This window comes from Aulonocara stuartgranti, assembly GCF_965226115.1.
Source record: "Aulonocara stuartgranti genome assembly, chromosome: 23".
Lineage (NCBI taxonomy): Eukaryota > Metazoa > Chordata > Actinopteri > Cichliformes > Cichlidae > Aulonocara > Aulonocara stuartgranti.
The window spans coordinates 8350183-8366407 of record NC_138958.1 but is presented as its reverse complement, the minus strand read 5'-3'; the positions used below and the strand labels follow the sequence as shown (position 1 = coordinate 8366407).

General features: G+C 39.7%; 1 protein-coding gene across 2 annotated transcripts; it reads left to right on the top strand.

Moving 5' to 3' along the window:
• The first annotated feature begins 4031 nt into the window (after positions 1 to 4031).
• Positions 4032 to 16177, top strand: exoc1 (exocyst complex component 1). Of its 2 annotated transcripts, XM_082524352.1 has the most exons (19): positions 4032 to 4140; positions 5885 to 6016; positions 6110 to 6240; positions 6336 to 6495; positions 8571 to 8758; positions 8883 to 9110; positions 9529 to 9661; positions 9773 to 9882; positions 11008 to 11157; positions 11459 to 11567; positions 12372 to 12416; positions 12743 to 12906; positions 13014 to 13127; positions 13387 to 13466; positions 13556 to 13784; positions 14583 to 14766; positions 14869 to 15068; positions 15180 to 15374; positions 15461 to 16177. In XM_082524352.1, the coding sequence occupies exons 2-19, from the start codon at positions 5893 to 5895 to the stop codon at positions 15611 to 15613; spliced, it is 2697 nt and encodes an 898-aa protein (XP_082380478.1). In that variant the 5' UTR covers positions 4032 to 4140; positions 5885 to 5892; the 3' UTR covers positions 15614 to 16177. The 2 variants fall into 2 exon arrangements, with proteins under 2 accessions (XP_082380478.1, XP_082380479.1); XM_082524353.1 differs by lacking the exon at positions 12372 to 12416.
• Positions 16178 to 16225: the final 48 nt, after the last annotated feature.

The following is a 16225-nucleotide window of genomic DNA, read 5'->3' as shown; positions in this document are numbered from 1 at the left end:
ATGGTGTTTGGCCAGTGTATTTATGAAAAAAAAAATACACATAAGCCATTGAAAGTATAGAAATAATATCTATTTCGTGGCTTAATAATGCCACCTGCTGTCCTTATCATGTTTGATCATGTTTGAATGACATGAAATTTTGTCATCGCCTGAGAAAGTTGAGCCACCAGCAAGGAATGAAATATTTTGGTAGCTAGGAAGGCTCCTATTTTTGAATCTCAGTTCAAAGACAATGTATATAACTTCACGATGTTACTTTAATTTACACGATATTTTAGTCAATATCAAAATGGTTATTGCACTTTGGCAGTTCTAACCATTTTATGCACCCCTCCTGCTGTCCAGCTGACCTATACTGGGTAAAGCCATGTTCTATTCAGCTGGTCATGGCAGATGGCTGACCCTTCTTGAATTAATTGAAGTGACAGAAATGGATGTCTCACTACAAAACTTTCCTCTTTCCTCTGTTTAGGGCATAAACCTTTTTTTCTCCTGCCATAATTAAAAAGTACATAGTTATGAGCAGTGTTGGGTAAGTTACTTTAAAATAGTAACTTAGTTACATTACTAGTTACTTCTCTCAAAAGTAACTCAGTTACTTCAAGTTACTCGTTACTTTCAAAGTAACTAGTTACTAGGGAAAGTAACTTTGGTTTTACTCAGAATTCTCTTGTTAATGTGTTTCTTCCATAACGTTGCCAGTCTTCTAGCTTGCTTACTTGCCACAAGTGCACTGTGCCACCTACCAATAGAAAGGATATGATAACGTGCATATTTCCACGAGAGAAATCCCACGCCTGGACCGTCATTGACTGCTGCCATGATTCTAGCCTACGTCACAGAGTCATCTGCGCCTTTTACATCCAACACAAAAACTGCAGTCGTGGTGCTTTCGATTGTACTCAGAACTCAGAAATTCTGCCTTCTGAATAGGAAGATGTAGGTAACACCAGACTGCAGATGAGCTGCATACAGGGCTGGACTGGGAAAGAAAATTGGCCCGGGCATTTTGACTAGAAACTGGCCCACCATTATAGGAAAAATCATAAAGCCTTTGAATGAAAACAAACACTGTTGTGACAGTGATGTTCACTGTTTTGATGGTATATATGCATCAATCTATCAATCGTTTGTTGTAAGATTCAGATAATTATTTTTTAAAAGCTAGACATTTTAAATGAGAATAAGAAAGAAAAGTATTTCTTTGTGCCCACCTCTCCCTGTTAATGCCCTACATGCCCCCTTGGCCACACTTTGCTAGATCCGCACCTGCACAGTTACCAGCTGTCAGCTACCTAAAAAAGGATCCTGGGGTTATTTGTCTCTCAGAAACAGTTCATAACTTCCCTTCAACTCATTCATGTCACCTAAAAGGTAAACCTGTTTCTCCATCACCTGCTCAGCTCTGATGATCCAGTAAGGACATCTCCTGGTTTCATCTTCATGTTTCCCTCTCACCAGATAACCAAACCATATCATGACCAGCAGCTTTTTTTTACAGCTGTGGCTCCAGCAAACATCAGCTGATACTAGAAATTAATATTAAATAAATTCTAACAACAGCTGATCAAGCTTAAACGTGCTGCTGTTGTTTAGCGCGACATCCGCTGGTTTCCTCTTTCGGCGCAAAGTGGGCGATAAACAAACAAGAGAGAAAAGCCGATCAGCTGATCATTGATCAGTTTCATGATTGAAGTAGAAACGGGAGAGGGAGGGGGGAGAATGAGAGGAGAAGAGGCAGCTGTGCAGCGTAAAGACACAGAATAACTCCAGCTTTGTGCCTTTTTCATTGTAGCTGAATTACGGGACAAACTGTTCCTTTTCACCTCAATAAGAAACGCGTAATATTTTCTCTGAATACCAGGCGGGACGGTTGGCAACTCTAATAACTTATGAACAAAATAAGGTTCAACATCATTAACTTCATAGCACCACCCAGCTGTGTAGAAACTCCGTCATGCTAGCTAGCACGCAGTACGGAAAAAGTCAGAATAACGAAAATAAACTCCACCTAAACTTGGTTCATATCTGACCCAGAGAGACTGCAGGTCATAACTTCTTACCTGAAGTTCAGTTCACACTTGGACCGGCGGCCGCCTCGGGTCTCTTTTCCTTCTGCGTCCCTTTTCCTTCATCCACCTGCTGCCTCCACCACTTGCTAATGTTACTGAATCTGTGGAAACTCCGCGATGCCACCACACGAAGTAACGAGTAACGACCCTATCTAAATCCCAGTAACGAGTAACGCGTTCCTGATTTTGGCATAATAACTAGTTACCGTGCTCGTTACCACAATAATAACGTAGTTACTGTAACGCGTTACTTAATAACGCGTTAGTCCCAACACTGGTTATGAGATTATGAAAGCTACATATATTCAGATCATTTATTTGAGCAAGGGTGTCAAAGTTATTGCTTTGGTAAATTTGACTTCTTTAAGTCATAAAAGACATATTTGGTTATCAAAACTGCACTTATGTGTTCCACAGCTTGACACTTGATCACAGCAGACTCAATGATTTTGATTTTACATTTATTTTTAAGACAAAGGGAATACTCACTATCAGAGAAAAATAATTTAACAGAAAATAAAACATTTTGTTGTCTGGCAGTGTTTTAGAGGAGTAGTTTTACAGATATCTCAGAGTTTCATATTTTGGTTTCATTTATCATACTTGAATCATACTTCAATGAATCTTGTTATTAATCTCTGGCTTTCTTCCACAGCATGTCTTTTATCGCATCTTTTTTCTCTCTCCCCGGCTGGTCATGGCAGATGGCTGCCCGTGAGCCTGGTTCTGTCGAAGGTTTCTTCCCGGTAAAAGGGAGTTTTTCTTTCCCACTGTCTCCAAAGTGCTGGCCTATAGCGGGGTCAGATGATTTTGGGGGTTTTCTCTGCATGTATTATTGTAGGGTCTACCCAGTGGCGGTCCTAGCCTGTTTGGCACCCTGAGTGAACACTCCCTCTGGCGTCCCTCCCCCCCTCCTCCCCCCAACCACATAAAACTGTTGTCAGAACCATACTGAATTTCACCAGAGAAAAATGCGCACACACTAACAACATGAAGAGAGAGAAAGTATGCATAGTATGCAAACAGCTACCAAACAGCCATCATAATTCGTCATACAATGAGAACAGGACAAATCAACAATTGACAATGACTAATTAATATTAAAATCTGTAACATTATGTATTGTACTGTTACTATTTTTACCATTTCTTTTTGGAGCAACTGTAACCCACATTATTTCCTTAGGGATTAATAAAGTATTCTGATTGTGATTCTGATTGTTTCAGGATACATGACCTGCCATTATCCAATGACACATCTGCTTACCTCTATCTTTTGCTCATTTCTCTTCCTCTTTTTTCCCCCTATTTTTTCTAAACTGAGCACCTGATGGCTTTCAACTTTTCTTGTCCATCTTCCATTGGTTTTAATTTTGCACTCCAGTATGAACCTAATTGACCTACACCCTAGTTCACAGATTCACTTTGTCTAAGGTGTATTTCTGGAATTTCGCACAACCCAGGAACAAATCATGAATACATAATGGGCTTGGATTTACAACATTATGAATGAAATGTGCTCTATTTGGAAGCAGCCGGCCCCACTGCCCTGTCGACAGGTTGTGTGTGAGACTTTAAATCATCAAACTGTAAATTATAAATTTTAAATCGTTATTGATCCCTTTACCCCTTTACCCCTGGTCCTAAAGTGTATATTTATTTTCTTACTCTTCTTATATTTGTTGTTTGTTTATTTGCACTGCTGTAACTGGAGCCTCGTCGTCTCGTCTCTCTATATACTGGACTGTATGTAGCGGAGATGACAATAAAGTTTACTTTGACTTCAGTGCGTGGGACATTGCGTCAACATGTGGTACAGGACTCAACTAATAAATGCTTTGTTGTTCAACATAATGAACATAAAGAACAAATCTACACTTCTGTAGCGAGGAGATCTGTTATATTACGAGGAGCAACTGTTAAACAACTGCACAGAATCTATGTGACTTGTAGTGTTATTTTTAGCGTTTGCTGGTGGAGGAGGATGTTGCTGTCACATGACCGCTCCATCTGAGGACCAGGAAGTAAGAGGGCGGTGCTTCGTAGGGCTGGAGGGCTGAAAAAACAAGGTAACCGCTATTGTATTATATCTCTGTTAAAATGGACACAGAGTGCATTTTGAATAAAAACCCTGACAGTGGTTTATACGAGTATTTCGCGGGTGTACGCACTCTTTTCGCCTGGTTTATGCAACCGGCGTCATTTATGCTAACAGCAGCAGCTAGCTTTGTCCAGCTAACAGACGCTAACCGACAGAGAGGACAGCAGGAAGGGTCACCGATGTCTCTGGGTTCAGGGCTGCAGTATTCACCAGCTGCCTCGAAAGCACGTTTATTTTAGTTTTTGGGGCACTGTGTTGTAGTTTTAATCGACGTCCTTTAAATATGTCAGCGTTAGAAATGCACAAAGACACAAAGCGACTATTTATGTGCATTGACGTAACCTCTTCAATCAGGGATATGAAACTAAATGTACATCTTGACCACCCTTCATTTTGATCTTAATTGGGCTTAAAGTAACACAGCGTTTCAGAAAAAGAACATCATACCAACAGTAAAATGTGGTGATGGTGGTGTGACGGTCTGGGGCTGTTTTGCGGCCTCACAATCTGGAAGACTTACTGTGGTAAATGGACAGTAGAATTCATGGTTCTATCAAAACATCCTGAAGGAGAACGTCCGACCATCTGTTCGTGATCTCAAGCTAAAGTCCACTTGGGTTCTGCAGCAGGATAACAATCCAGAATACACCAGCAAGTCCACCCTTGAATGGCTTAATAAGAACAAACTTGAGACTTTGGTCTAGTCAAACTCCTGACCTGAATCCGATTGTGGCTGAATTACAACAATTCTGCAACAATGAGTGGGGCAAAATTAATCCACAGTGCTGTAAAACTTGCTGCCAGTTATTGCAAACACTTGATTGCAGTTGTTGCTAAGGGTGGCCCAACCAGTTAATAATAAACACCTTCATTTAGAAACTGAATTTTGTTTACTTATATTATCTTTCTCCAATATTTAATTTTATTTGATGATCTGAAGCATTTAAGCGTGACAAGCTTACAAGAAAATGGTAAATCGGGAACGGGGCAAACACTTTTTCACACCACTATATATAAAATAAAGAAATCAGTTTTTCTAGTATCCTGATGACTTTGCACTATTGTACCTACTCCGTCTTCTACATTAAAAGATCTTTATGGAACTGTCTTGGAAAAGGCATTTTTAGTGTCAGTTATACTTTTTACCTCGATAAATACAGGATATATAAATGTGAAATAAATATTAAATAATATAATAATATCAAAATCAAATAATTTTTATATGATACTACTTATCATTTTTTTTGGCACATCAGTTATAGTTAAGGCAGTGAAATGATGTTACCTTATTAAACTGCAGTGTGCATCCTGTTATTTCTTACCATTTGATACACAAAAATTTCCCAAAAGAGTATAAAAACCTCTTTGGGAGAGGCTAAACTTCTTTGGGGCAATCACCAAAATTTTCTGTATGAAGGAAATGATAAACTTTATTTATATAGCATTTTTCTTAAAAAGTAACAATGTGCTTCTAGGAAACATCCGATTAAAAAAAACTTGCTTGGGCCAAGCTGCTGTGTTTTGGACCTGCTGTAGTCACCCAGGCAGTGACAGACTGATACTTGAATAAAATCTATTCAAGTTGTCCACTCAGGATGAAATTAAGGTGTGGATAACCATTCAAAGTCCCTAAAACAGACAACCAGCTTTAACTTTCCAAGTACCTGAAGTTGAAAGAAGCATTTATTTATGTCATGGTCTCTGTATGACAGCATCCATCATGACAGCCATAAAGCATGCTCTCCAGAGGGACATCTTCACACCCAATGATGAGCGTCTCCTTGGCATTGTTAATGTCTGCAAAGCAGGAAAAAAGAAGAAGAACTGCTTCTTGTGTGCTACAGGTAGTCACCATATAAATGGCTGTAAATAATGTGTAAGGATAAGAAGCCTTTTGAAGTAATTTTTTAAGTAATTGGTTTTTTTTGCTCTTCCAGTTACCACAGAGAGGCCTGTCCAGGTTAAAGTAGTAAAAGTGAAAAAATCGGACAAGGGGGACTTCTACAAGCGACAGCAGACCTGGGAGCTCAGAGACTTGACAGAAGTAGATGCCAAAGATGCAAGCAAGGTGAGAAATAATACATTTCTCTGACCTTTTTTTTGTGTTTTCACTTAGAAAACATGTTTTCAAAGCTGATATTGTTTTTTACTTTTATGGTTTAGGAAAATCCTGAGTTTGATCTTCATTTTGAGAAAGTTTACCGGTGGGTGGCCAGCAGTACAGCTGAAAAAAACTCCTTCATTTCCTGCATCTGGAAGCTGAACCAGCGTTATCTGAGGAAGAAGGTGGAGTTTGTGAATGTCAGTTCTCAGCTGCTTGAAGGTGCGTAAATAAATACTCCACCATTAGCCATCCCTGTGACGGCATGCCTCTTGCTACAATTTGATTGCATTTGCTTAAAGGTGTGTCTGTTTATCTCAAACCACTGCCGTTGACACTAGAGTGCACATATTTGAGGTAATCTAATATGGAAGTGAGAATTCCACCTGGATTTTTCTTTTTAAGTAAAATTTTTAATGGCATGTTTTCAAAAAGATTCTGCCTCTTCTCTGTTTCCTGGTTTGTGGTATGGTTTTCTGTGTTAAAGTCTTTCTTTATTCTCACTTTTTTCTCTTTAACTTTCTCTGGCCAGAACTTCCTAAAGCGGAAGGTTGGTAGGACTTAACTTCCCCCTCCTCGTTCCTCATGTGTTTTCATTACATCAAACCACCATTCTCACCAGAGACTTTCACCTCCTTAAAACTGCTGCTATTTGGCTCGTTGTCCTTAGAAAGTAAATAGAAATGATTCATTTTGTTTGTCTACAGACATTTAGATCATGTTTTTAATCTCCTTGTTTCCCATGTTCGTTCCACATTAAAATGACTGTTTGTATCAAAATCAAATTTACATACTTGTCCTCTGGCCTGTAGCTGTGTATCTGTTTATATTGTTTTGAGTGCCATCGCCTTAGAGCAAGAGCGTGTTTGAATTAAATCTGCATGCTTCCCTTGCACCTGTGTGGGTTCTCTGTACCTCTGATTTCTTCACACAGTCCAAAAGCATGCATGTTTAGTTGATTGGTGATTCTAAATTGGCCATAGGTGTGGAATTGAGTGTGAATAGTTGTATGTCTCTATGTGTTATTCCACCTCTCGCACTATGACAGCTGGAATAGGCTCCAGCTCCACAACAACCCTGAACTAAAAAAATTGGATGGAAGGACTCAGTTTTGGAGGAAATAACCAGTCTTCTCTTGATTATAATTGAACTAGATATCATGTGAACTTTGATGTGCACAGAATATTTTTGAAACAATCAGCAGTATACCTCTTTCTAGAAATCATGAGCCAATTACTCAAAAAAAACCAAGCGTTATAAACAGTTTGATGTTGGGACTATTTGCCTTTTGCTGTCTATACTGACCAAGCACTCTTACTTCTATTTGACATCATAGAGATACAAGAGTAAAAAAAACCCTCTTAATTGAGCATAAATGTACTTAAAAGCAAGCAGGTTGAAGCATGAGCCTTTGGTTTATCGGGTTTTCTAGCATATATATACTGACTGACTTATTTGAAACCTTTCTTAATGAGTAGCCACATCTGAAAATTGTAGGAAAGTATAATAGGTCTCCTTTCATGTGTAGATCCTGTGTCATTTTCTTGAGCCTTGAGCATGAACTTCTTCTCATGACTATGTGTGTACTTCCTTTTGTTGGGTGTAGTTTATCAGGTTGAAAATAGTTCCTACATGAAACTGCTCTTAACCTGGTGGGTACATTTTTTAAGTAATTGGATCATAATACTATGGAAAGATATTGATGCAGAGTTTTAAAATGTACTTATGTTGTTACCTGAGCTCCTCAAGGCATCTCTACAGCTGTTTATCTCCAAAACTGGGCAAGTCGCACTCTAGAGGCCAGAGTGAAAATATTTATATTTGATTTTGCTGTGAATTGTCCCTTTTCATACATATGGATATGTCAGTATATAACCTTAGTAATATATCCCACACTATTTAATGCACACCTGTAGTTTAATTGGAGCTAAAAGAAGTAAAGTACATTGTTAGTTCAGTTGTTTCAGCATACAGATTAATTATTACAGTAATTTCTTTACTTGGAAGCTGATAGACATGCTTCATATTTTCAACCTCCTGCCACTATCTAATATTGTTTTTCATTTGTTGCTCATAGTCATGCTACGCTTTCATCACTCATACAAAATAAGTACAGCTTTACTCTTAAAACCATGAAAGATCTGGGTATCCCTTACTCAGTGTAATTGTGCCTGTAGATGTTCTTTCAATAATGGAAGAAAACTGGATTGAGTCTGAAGATGCCATATCATGTGTTTTGAACTTTGCCACTCTACTTATGTCTTGCACATGTTTTTGTTCTCTTCTCCTGGGCTTAGAGTCTGTGCCAAGTGGTGAGAGCCAGAGTGTTGCAGGGGGAGATGAGGATGCTCTGGATGAATACCAGGAACTCAGCACCCGTGAAGAGCAAGACATTGAGAGCATGATGGTGACATGCGAGTACGCCATCTCCAATGCAGAGGCTTTTGCTGAGAAGCTCTTCAAGGAGCTTCAGGTTTTAGATGGGGTGAGTAAAGCCAGTTCATTGTCCATTTTTAAGAGTGACATCTGTTTAATGACCTAAAACCACTCTCATTAATAATGAAAGAAAATGATAGTAATTATATCTCTTTATCTGTTCTTACAATAAGGCCAACATTCAGTCCATCATGGCATCAGAGAAGCAGGTCAATATCCTAATGCAGCTGCTGGATGAGGCACTGGGAGAGGTGGACACCATCGAGGGCAAGCTGAGCAGCTATGAAGAGATGCTCCAGAGTGTGAAGGAGCAAATGGACCAGATCTCACAGAGCAATCGTCTCATCCAGATCAGCAACACCAACAATGGCAAACTACTGGACGAGATCCAGTTCTTAGTGGTAAGAAGCACATTAAAATGTTTTCCAAAATAAGCAGCAAACTTTAAGCCTCAGTGGATCTGAGGGTATTGGAAATTTAAAACTTTTTGGGGAATGGCCATGTTGTTTTTCAGAGGAAGAAGAAGTAGTGAAGTAACGTACAAAAAGTCTTTTGGGGCGCCTTTTTAGTTCAGTTAATCACACGACAAGTAAAATTAAGGTGAAGCCACCCATGTCCACTTCATAGTCAAAGCAGACACACTCCTGATTTTTAGGACTTGATAAAGTTCAAAAGGTTGCGTTTATGAAATTCACTTTTAGAACCAGTCTAAAAAGGCCACTTGAGGATCAGTTGAGCAATTCTACTTTCAACCAAATTTAGATTTTGCTAGACAACGACACTTTGATTTGTGACTTTCATTTTGTTTTCCTTGTGTAGAACTACATGGACTTATCAAAGGGACACATCAGGGCCTTACAGGAGGGAGATCTGACATCCCCTAAAGGTATAGAGGCCTGTATCAATGCCTCTGAGGCTCTCCTGCAGTGTATGAATGTGGCTCTCAGACCAGGTAAGTTTAAAAATGACGTTTTCTTGATTACTTGCTGACTGGGTTGATGAGCCGGTGCTCTTTAAAAAAAACAAGTAATGAGATTAAAGTCTTGTTGTTTTCTTTCTGCAGGCCATGAAAAACTCATGGCTGTGAACCAGCAACAGCTCCTGTTTGCTGAACTGAGAGACACCTTTGCTCGCCGCCTCACGAATCATCTCAACAATGTGTTTGTTCATCAGGTAACAGGCATAGCTTGGTCAGGAATATATTTTCATTGTCTTATTCTAAACATTTAAAGAAGGAAAATCTCATCAGAATAAATGTCTCTTGAATCCCCCAGCACTACTGAACTGTGAAATTGAACAAGGTGTACTGATAACGTTGAAATTTGTTGGTTTCGTAAATGTTTGGCTGAACAAAGTAGTGTAAGCAGATTTAATAATGAAATGTTTTGGTATCCTCGTCCCTGGTCTGCTGTGAAATGGAGGACATCAGTCTATCCTTTGCTTTTCCAAGCTCTTTGTCTCTCTCTTTCTCCTCTACTGAGCTTTCTGTTTAGTTAAGACTTACTTCCTGGGCTTCCTTGTATCGTCTCCCTTCACCTATCCTTGATTCTCTGTGTATCCCACTTTGAATCATCCCACTCTGCTCTTTGTCTCTGTGTCAGTTCAACCACTTCAGTCACTTCAAAATGACCATCCCTCAGTTCTATAGGTCCTCCTGTCTGTCACTTCCAGTGAGTACCCTCACAGCAATCCCCACGTGCCCCATTTTGCTAATGTTTGAATTCTCACATATAACTCAAACATACATGCCATGAGAGCTCAAGCTTTTCACCATAGCACATTATGTATTGCATGGGATATATTTCTAACTACTGAACATCTCACATTTGATCTCAAAGCTGAAGAGGCTCTGTCCATCCTCCTCCTCCTCTGGCAAATGCCTCGGCTCAGGGCTCATTATGTTTGTGTGCTAACGTGGCTTCTTTGCTAATAGTCTCATATCATAAGATGCTGTGCCTGTCTGCGTGCATGTCTTGAAGAGACTGAACAAGCTTAGGGGAAAGTGGGAAGAACATCAGTTCGGTATCAAAAGAGATGCAGTTCAGGAAGTTGGCTGAGAATGTGGTGGCTCTGGAGTGTAAGAACGTCTTAGATTATTTACTTTAACATCATTTGGATATCCAGTACACTAAGGTAATGCTTCAGATGATTGTAAGAGGAAGCAGGCCAAGTCTTCCTTTTGCATAACATGTGTTTGCGTGCATATATGGAAAAATGCATATTATAACTTTTCTCCTGTAATGTATACTTCTGGTGAATATACTGCTAATGATTATCTGTTCTCACTGTGATCTTCAGGGCCATGACCAGAGCTCAACCCTGTCACAGCACACAGCTGAGCTGACCCTGCCCAAACACAGCCCTCTCCACAGGGACTTACTGCGCTACGCCAAGCTCATGGAGTGGCTGAAGAACACACACAGGGAGAAGTACGAAGGCCTGTCGAGGGTCAGTGCAGTGTTACTTTGCAAAAATACTTGAGAAACAGTTTGACATTTTGGGAAGTGTGCTTTTTGTGGGGTTTGGATAGTACAGCGGACATTTGTGAGCATTATTAATACAGTTAAAGAAGCAGAGAGTGGTTAAAAAAGACTAAGAAATAAACTAGAAGCAAAGAAAAGAGGAGAGAGCACATGATTCTTAGTATAATATAATGCTTTCCTAGAATGTATGTTTTCCAAAATGTTAATACACATTTTAGCTGTAACAAGTCGTAAATCTTAACAAATATTCTCTCATTTTTTTACAGACATATGTTGAATATATGAGCAAACTGTATGAGCGAGAAATCAAAGAGTTCTTTGAAGTTGCCAAAATAAAAATGGCGGGTACATCCAAAGACCCGAAGGGCAAGTTCGGTAAGCGCTATGATTCCCACGTTAAACTTAACATGAACTATGCTTGTCTTCCATCATGTAGTTCACTCAAAAGGAATGAATTTTGTTGCATTTCTTGACTGTTTTATCCTCTTCTTATATTATGTTCTCACACCTTTACAAACATTTCTGCACCATGTCTGGTACCAAAAGCATTACCAAAATCTTTTTAGAAGAGGTCTCACAGCTCTGCATCCTTGGCAGCCTTCTTGATAATCCCTCTAGACACTTATTTGGACAGTTATTTTGAAGCTTTATCTAATGATCACGGCAGCATTAAAAACTGCATCTGTAGAATCACCAGTTGAATATGATTTTAAAAAACAAAACACTTGAAGATTTATGTGCTTTAGCTTTTAAAATAAGATTATAAATAGCTTTTTCCCCCCTGAAATTATTCTTATCTTTGCTGTTGCAGGCTTCTCCATCTTATAATCTTATGCCTGCATCCAAAGTTTGTCTTTCAGTAATGTCTCCTTTTCCCTTTGCACAGGGACTTTACATGCTTTGTTTCTCAATATGTATAATCTGCACAGAACCCCTGGATGAACTTAGGTTTTGGCAGATTTATAGGACTCTGCTTTCTGCACTCTGTATTAGCTTTTCCTTCTGAAAACAAAAACAAAGACTTTGTTTTCCAAAGGTTTTTTCGAGCTACTACCTAAGTCACTGTGGTGCACGTCAGCATATGTGTACATCTAACATCTAGCCTTACCCCTCCCATGCTGCATGTATTAAGCCTAACCTGTGTCTGTCTTTGATGCCCGCCTTTCTAACTGGCTGCAGCTACGCTTCCGCGGAAAGAGAGTGCACTCAAACAGGAAACAGAAAGTAAGTACGACATTTGAAATGGAGCTGTTCCACTGTCAATTTTCAACTGTGCTTCTGATCACTACATGGCTGTACTAAAATGAATCCTCTGATCAAACCCCTTTGCTGTTCCAATACAAGCCATTACCTCACCCTGTACCTGGTTGGTTGGGCTAAATCATCACAGTACATTACCACACATTCTGTAACAAATGCCAAAAATCTAACCATTTAATTTGATGTTAAGTTGGATTCCTTCACTGTAGAATTTTTGGAAAACTGACTTGTATTAGCCTTCCCACAAAACATAGCCATTAACTCATACCATATTTGTTGTGCTACATTAGGCCTACATGGCAGCTCTGGGAAGCTGACAGGCTCTACTTCAAGCCTGAATAAGCTCACAGTGCAGGGCTCCAACAGCCGGCGTTCCCAGTCTTCATCACTACTGGACATGGGCAACATGTCCGCTTCTGACCTCGATGTGGCCGACAGGACCAAGTTCGACAAGGTAACACTACCAGAAATTTAAGTGGAGTGGAAATAAAGCAACATGTGTGTACATCCTGAGAAATTACATTTATTTATTTATTTATTTATTTATTTTTGTCTCTGCAGATATTTGAGCAGGTCCTCAGTGAGCTGGAGCCTTTGTGTCTTGCAGAACAAGACTTCATCAGCAAGTTTTTCAAGCTGCAGCAGCATTTGACAGTTGCACCCCCTCTCGCACAGGTATTTTTTTGATCACATACTGGAAATGGCTGTAACAGAAAGATCAAATGTCATCTAAATGAATTATAATACTTCACAACAATAGCAGTGCTTGTACTTGTGTGGTAGCATCTGAAACTGGAGCATTTGTTTCTCCTGAAAGCGTAGAATAAAACAGTGATGACAGATGTTAGCGTGTTATCAGATCCAGTGTCATTCATATATGCATCCACAGATGTTTGTTTAGGTTTGTCATGTTTGATCTCTTTTGTCCTGTCAGCCAGAGGCGGAGGATTTCGATGGAAGCTTGCCATCTAAAAAGCCTCCCCAGGCAGAACACAAACACTCCTTGTCATCAGAGTGAGTTCTTGCAGATCATTGCTAATATTTCTGATGTAATTTTTTATTTTTTTTAAATGCAATTGTTCGCTTCTTTTTTCTATTTCCAGGAAAGATATAGTGCGGCTGATGATGAATAAAATCTTCCAGAGCATCGAGACAGAGCTCAACAGCCTCATCGCTTTGGGCGACAAGATTGACAGCTTCCACTCTCTGTACATGCTGGTGAAGATGAGTCACCATGTGTGGACAGCTGAGAACGTTGACCCGGCCTCTTATCTCAGCACAACTTTGGGAAATGTGCTGGTGACTGTCAAGAGAAACTTTGACAAATGCATTGTGAGTAGTGCCTTTTTTGTTGTTGTTGTTGACATCACTAAATTCAAGTCTGGTTAAGGAATATTATGTAGGTTTATTGAAGGCTGCCACACTATGTGTCTGTCTAATTTCTTAACTGCCTATCCAACTCCAGACCCACAAGCAACTCGGGGTCATGTGGAGGGGGGGGGGTACACTCTGGACACTCGCCAGTCCATCGAAGAGACAGAAACACGCTCTGACATCCACACTTCCAGCCAATTTAGAATCACCACTTAACAAACACATCTTTGGCTTGTAGGAAGAAGTGAAAGTAGGTGAAGGAAAATCAAAAAGGCTGAGGGATAACATGCAAACTCCACAAAATAGTATAAAAGAGGGACAAAGTTTCTGGGTCTGAAAGGTAAGGGCAACACAGACGTGCCTTAAACCTGGAGTCACTAAAGTGGTAGAAAGCCTTGCAGCTGGGTGACTGTGGGTCAGGAATGGTTGTGCAGCACGGCTACTCATGCCTGGATATTGCATTCAGTGTTGTGACACCAAACACGTGAGTTTACAATGAAGTCATAAAGGCAAAGTGTAGTTTTCTGATGCTGAGGAATTTATTTATAGCGATCTACTCCTCAAAAATCATAACAGTAGTATCATTTTGTGAAAAGGCCAAGCAAAATTTTACTCAGAATTCATTTTCTGTGATAATCCAGGGCCTGTGGGAAATTACTAGTGTTGTTGTTTATTTGTTTGTTTTCAGTCAAAGGAGTCATTGCTGGGCTGAATTTGGGAATAAATTTTAACTTTCTTTCTTTTCTTTTTTTACAGTCTAATCAGATCCGACAAATGGAGGAATTTAAGATATCCAAGAAGAGCAAAGTTGGTATCCTGCCTTTTGTCACTGGGTTTGAGGAATTCGCTGAACTGGCTGAAACCATATTTCGCAATGCAGAGCGTCGAGGAGACCTGGACAAAGCTTACGTTAAGCTTATCAGGGCCGTCTTCATGAACGGTGAGACCACTGATCATTAAGCAAGTTTTTATTTATTGGAAAAGGATCATGTGAAGTTGATGTGGTGTCCTGGAATTTCTGACTTGTTTATTGTCTTCTCAGTGGAGAAGGTTGCCAATGAAAGCCAGAAAACACCACGAGATGTCGTGATGATGGAGAATTTCCACCACATCTTTTCTACGCTGTCACGTCTAAAGATTTCCTGCCTGGATGCAGAGAGACGAGAGGCCAAGCACAAATACACAGACCATCTACAGTCTTACGTAATCAATTCTCTGGGCCAGCCTCTAGAAAAACTGAATGTGAGAAGAGTTAAAGTGACCACAAAATTCAGTCATCTTTATTAGCCTGAGTTGGAGTATTACGAATATAAGCAGAGTTTTATAACAGGCAAACTGTCATCTCGCTTGCAGCATTTCTTTGAAGGAGTTGAAGCACGTGTAGCCCAGGGTGTTCGTGAGGAGGAGGTGAGCTATCAGCTGGCCTTCAACAAGCAAGAGCTGCGAAAAGTAATCAAAGAGTATCCTGGTAAAGAGGTGAAAAAGGGACTCGACAATCTTTATAAGAAGGTGGACAAACACCTGTGTGAAGAAGAAAGTCTGCTGCAGGTGAGAAAAAAACAGTTTAGGGGATTAAAATCATTGCATGCCTCTTCCTGCCTCTGAACTGTTGCACTTCCTGTCTATTCCTCTAGGTGGTGTGGCACTCCATGCAAGACGAGTTCATCCGTCAGTACAAGCACTTTGAAGATCTCATAGGCAGGTGCTACCCTGGCTCTGGGATCACTATGGAGTTTACAATCCAGGACATGCTGGAGTACTTCTCCAGCATTGCTCAGTCTCATTAATCTTGCTGCTATGCACCTTTCCTTAATGATTCATTACTGGCTCACACTGGCTGAAGATACACTAGCAATTTACAAACTACCATCTAATGCTTTTTGAATTAAGAACATTTCCTCTTTGTGTTTTTATTTGAATGAAAGGGAATTTGTACATAAGACAGTGCTAGGGATATTGCTGCATTTTTTTGTGTGTGTGTTTCGTTGAGATTTAACAACAGCTCTCTAAATACTTCTTGTTTGTCATATTTTTATTATTTTTTGATGCCATATGTACATAATAAATTAGCATCTGCACAACCCCTCCTAGTATTTGTCGCACATTTCTGTTTGTTTTACCGTTAAGTCAGGGGAGTGTCCTTGCTCTCGATACTGGATGAGAGCAGGGATAGGACCAGTGGTGGAGCGTAACTTTACTGAAGTACAATTTTAATATACTTTGTTAAAGTATATCTGTGTTATTTTGCTTTTTCTTTACAGTTGAATGCAAACATTGCATTTTGTACTGCGCACATTTACTTTAAAGGTTATACATCTCCAGCTGCATCAATAAAGTGATGTATACATACACTTGGTAGTGACTACTTTTGCTTTAGGTAATTTATTTTTTTTATGCTA

Excerpts from the sequence above, each read along its gene's own strand:
- exoc1 (XM_082524352.1), top strand. The coding sequence starts at position 5,893 with ATGACAGCCATAAAGCATGCTCTCCAGAGGGACATCTTCACACCCAAT. Across the intron at positions 9,883-11,007 it reads ACAATGTGTTTGTTCATCAG|GGCCATGACCAGAGCTCAAC; the intron begins GTAACAGGCATA and ends TGTGATCTTCAG. Across the intron at positions 12,417-12,742 it reads ACTCAAACAGGAAACAGAAA|GCCTACATGGCAGCTCTGGG; the intron begins GTAAGTACGACA and ends GTGCTACATTAG.